The sequence below is a fragment of the Cyprinodon variegatus genome, unplaced genomic scaffold (assembly GCF_000732505.1).
Source record: "Cyprinodon variegatus isolate N-32 unplaced genomic scaffold, C_variegatus-1.0 Scaffold401, whole genome shotgun sequence".
Lineage (NCBI taxonomy): Eukaryota > Metazoa > Chordata > Actinopteri > Cyprinodontiformes > Cyprinodontidae > Cyprinodon > Cyprinodon variegatus.
The window spans coordinates 675,541-678,507 of NW_015150854.1; the positions used below are offsets into that span (position 1 = coordinate 675,541).

General features: G+C 42.6%; 1 protein-coding gene across 1 annotated transcript; it reads right to left on the reverse strand.

The window, feature by feature from the left end:
• Nucleotides 1–584: 584 nt before the first annotated feature.
• Nucleotides 585–2,967, reverse strand: kctd12 (potassium channel tetramerization domain containing 12). The gene has a single exon (XM_015387677.1). It carries the CDS (start codon nucleotides 2,893–2,895, stop codon nucleotides 2,038–2,040), a length of 858 nt encoding a protein of 285 aa, XP_015243163.1. The 5' UTR covers nucleotides 2,896–2,967; the 3' UTR covers nucleotides 585–2,037.

The window sequence follows — 2,967 nt, forward strand, 5'->3', positions numbered from 1 at the left end:
AACAACCAATTTTCTGTGTCCGCTTTGAGTGCAGACATAAGCCAAAGCTGGCTGTACTCTGACCAGTGGCTGACTCTCCATTCATTCACAATCCCTGGCAGACGGCACCCTCCTATTTGCGTGCAGCTGGACCCTTTCATTATTTACACTTGAAATGATAATGGCATCATGTGTGCACAGCTGCAATATTTGCATCCTCACGAAATGCTGCTAAATTTGTGTGACTAAAGCGAAGCGGATCCTCCAGCAATATTTCTATGCTAACTACATTCAGATGTGGAGGTTTTCTTCTAGCTTGGCTGAAAGGCAAACAAACACAGTACCTTCAAGAACCCAGGGAAAAGTGGTTCAACGTCATGTCTTTAGAATTAGAAAAGTGAAACTAATTCTTTGGAGCCACAGCACTGTGTAGGGATGAGATTTCTGGGCAGGGCATGTCTCTCTTTGAGGTTGACTCTTTGATTTCCTGCTGAGTAGAATTTAAAAGGAGGAAGCTGAATGCATCTAATTTAAAAAATGTGTTGCAGATCATAAGAGGAACATGATTGGAAAAGACCTTGGAGTAAAAGAGAAGAAGGCTTTATTTAGGCTGAACACTTTAACAAATATAGCCAACACTCCACATATACATTAATGATCATTGCAGTAGTAAAAACTACTAGAAGAAACTACAAAACGTGGGCAAACAAGTAAGCCCTGAATGTACATTGACAATGAATATTAAACAGTTCACGTCAGCTCCTGGACGTTACACAGTTTAGCACTGAGTCAGATATGACTATAGCAAAGGCAATGAAGATGGCGGTGTTCGCTGGTGTTTACCATGCAGGGGGAGGGGCAGATGGTGAGGTGTTTATATGTATTTTTTTTTCAACATCCAATCAAGCATCAAATGTTTGGAAAACAGTTTTAGGTTAGTGGTTTGCAAACTCAAATCAGGTCTAAGAGTTCTTCAGGTTAGGTCACTGACAAATACGTCTGAGTCACGCTTCTTGCTTTAAATCAGCAATTTCACGTTTCAAAACAGCAAGTTTGAATTAACAAATCCTTGAGAAGTAAGTCCGAATCAAGTGTTCTTTGCTTTTCTGGAGCAAGATGTATAAGGTCCGAATCAAGTTTGACCCCATCCAGGTCAATTCAATTGTCAAATAAAGGCCACTAATGGCAATAGGGGAAATAAACATATTTCTATTCTATTCTATTAGTGCAAAACCTTTAGAAAAGTCTGAAATATTCAACAAAGATCTAATGCCAAATCAATGATTAGTGAGACCCTGGCAAGTTGATGAGGGATACGTTCTAGTCAAAAGTCCAAATCTAAATTCTCTTATGACTCATTAAACATGTTTGATCCTTCGTTTATGGACTAAATAATAGCTAATAATAATTTTGGAGAAAAAAATGTTAATTACCACTGTGCATTATTTATAAAACAAATTAAAAATGTATCATATTAATCTATTAGTAATACAAATATACATTTACGTTACAAAAAAGGTGGCAGAGAAAGGTTCCTATCAATTAGTGCTGAATACTTAATGGGTAATTTAACACCTGTTGATCCCTTTGCTGAAAATACTTTCATTTTGGGTTAAGAGGGTATTGTTCTTATTTTGAGGCAGAAGAATTAAAAAAAAAGAAAAATATAAATAATAAACCATGTAATGCATCTGGGTGTAATTAAAAATCTTTGTTGTTGGGTAAAAACCATTTGATCCAATTTATATCAGATTTATATTTCTAAATAAAGTAAGTAAAAAGTGTTTTTTATTATTATTATTTAAAAAAGGTAGGGCTTTGCAATGAGAAAACACAACGGAGAGTTATGTAAGTTAGACAAAACAACACCCTTTGTGGTGCTTAGACCCTGAAAATTATTTTCTCAGGTTAATTGGAGTCAGAACTGTGTGTATTATTTTTTTCTGCTGCCTCATTTTATCTAGTTATTCTCTCCCCTATCCAGGACAATACCTGTCTGTAAATACAGTCCTCTCTATATTTTACTATACTTTTTATATTAAAATGGCACGAATGAGTTTATTCCCGACAGAAGACATATTCAGTGTAGCTTGTCCAGATCTTGTCCTCGTTTGGATCATTGCTGGTGTATGCGCAGGTGCCCGTGGAGCTGCAGGCCACCATATGAAAACCCGCCTCTGTCAGCTTGTCAAACGCCTGCTCCAGAAAATTATACTTGAGGTAATAGCGGGAGGTGTATCTTTCCGGGGGCCTGTCCGGGTCCCTGCTCTCGTTCAGCGTGTCCCCGAACACCTCCTTGGCCAGAGAGGTTTTACCGCACACGGTGATGCGCGCCACCCTCCTGAACTTGGCATCGGTCTGGATGTCTCTGCCGATCGTGTAGGAGCCGCGGTACCCTATGGTGATGTAGCCGGATTTTCTGGAGTCCAGAGACGGGGAGCGCATGGCCCCGCTGGTGGACAGGGCGCGTAATGTCTCCCCGGAGGAGCAGCACTGCGCTGCGTCCTCCGTGTCGCTCTGGCTCACATCCTCGCTGATCGAGTTGTCTTTACTCATCCGCGGGCTGAGGCGCTTCGCCAGGTCCCGCAGCAGGAAAAAGTCCGCCTCCCTCTGCAGGCGGCTTTTCTCCGGGAAATAGTCCGGCAGAACCAGGTTCAGGTCTCTCAGGTAATCTAGGATGTATCGGAACAAGAAGCCGTCCCTGTCTAAGAAGAAGCGTCCTTTGCTGTCTCTCGCCAGCTCCTTAGGGGACTTCTTACTGAACATGTTCCACAGGAGAGAGTCCGGTACGGCGATCAGAGTTTTGTGTCTGGTCACATAAACCTGTCCGCCGACGTTGAGCTCGATGATCTCTGAGAACGGGGAGCCAGACTCCCCGCAGCCGGACGCTGCGCGCTCCGTATCGGCCAGTGCCATGTTCTGTGCGCCGCTGTGCGCTGCAGCAGGAGGATCAGTGGAGGTGCCACTGACAGGCAGCCTGCTTATGAA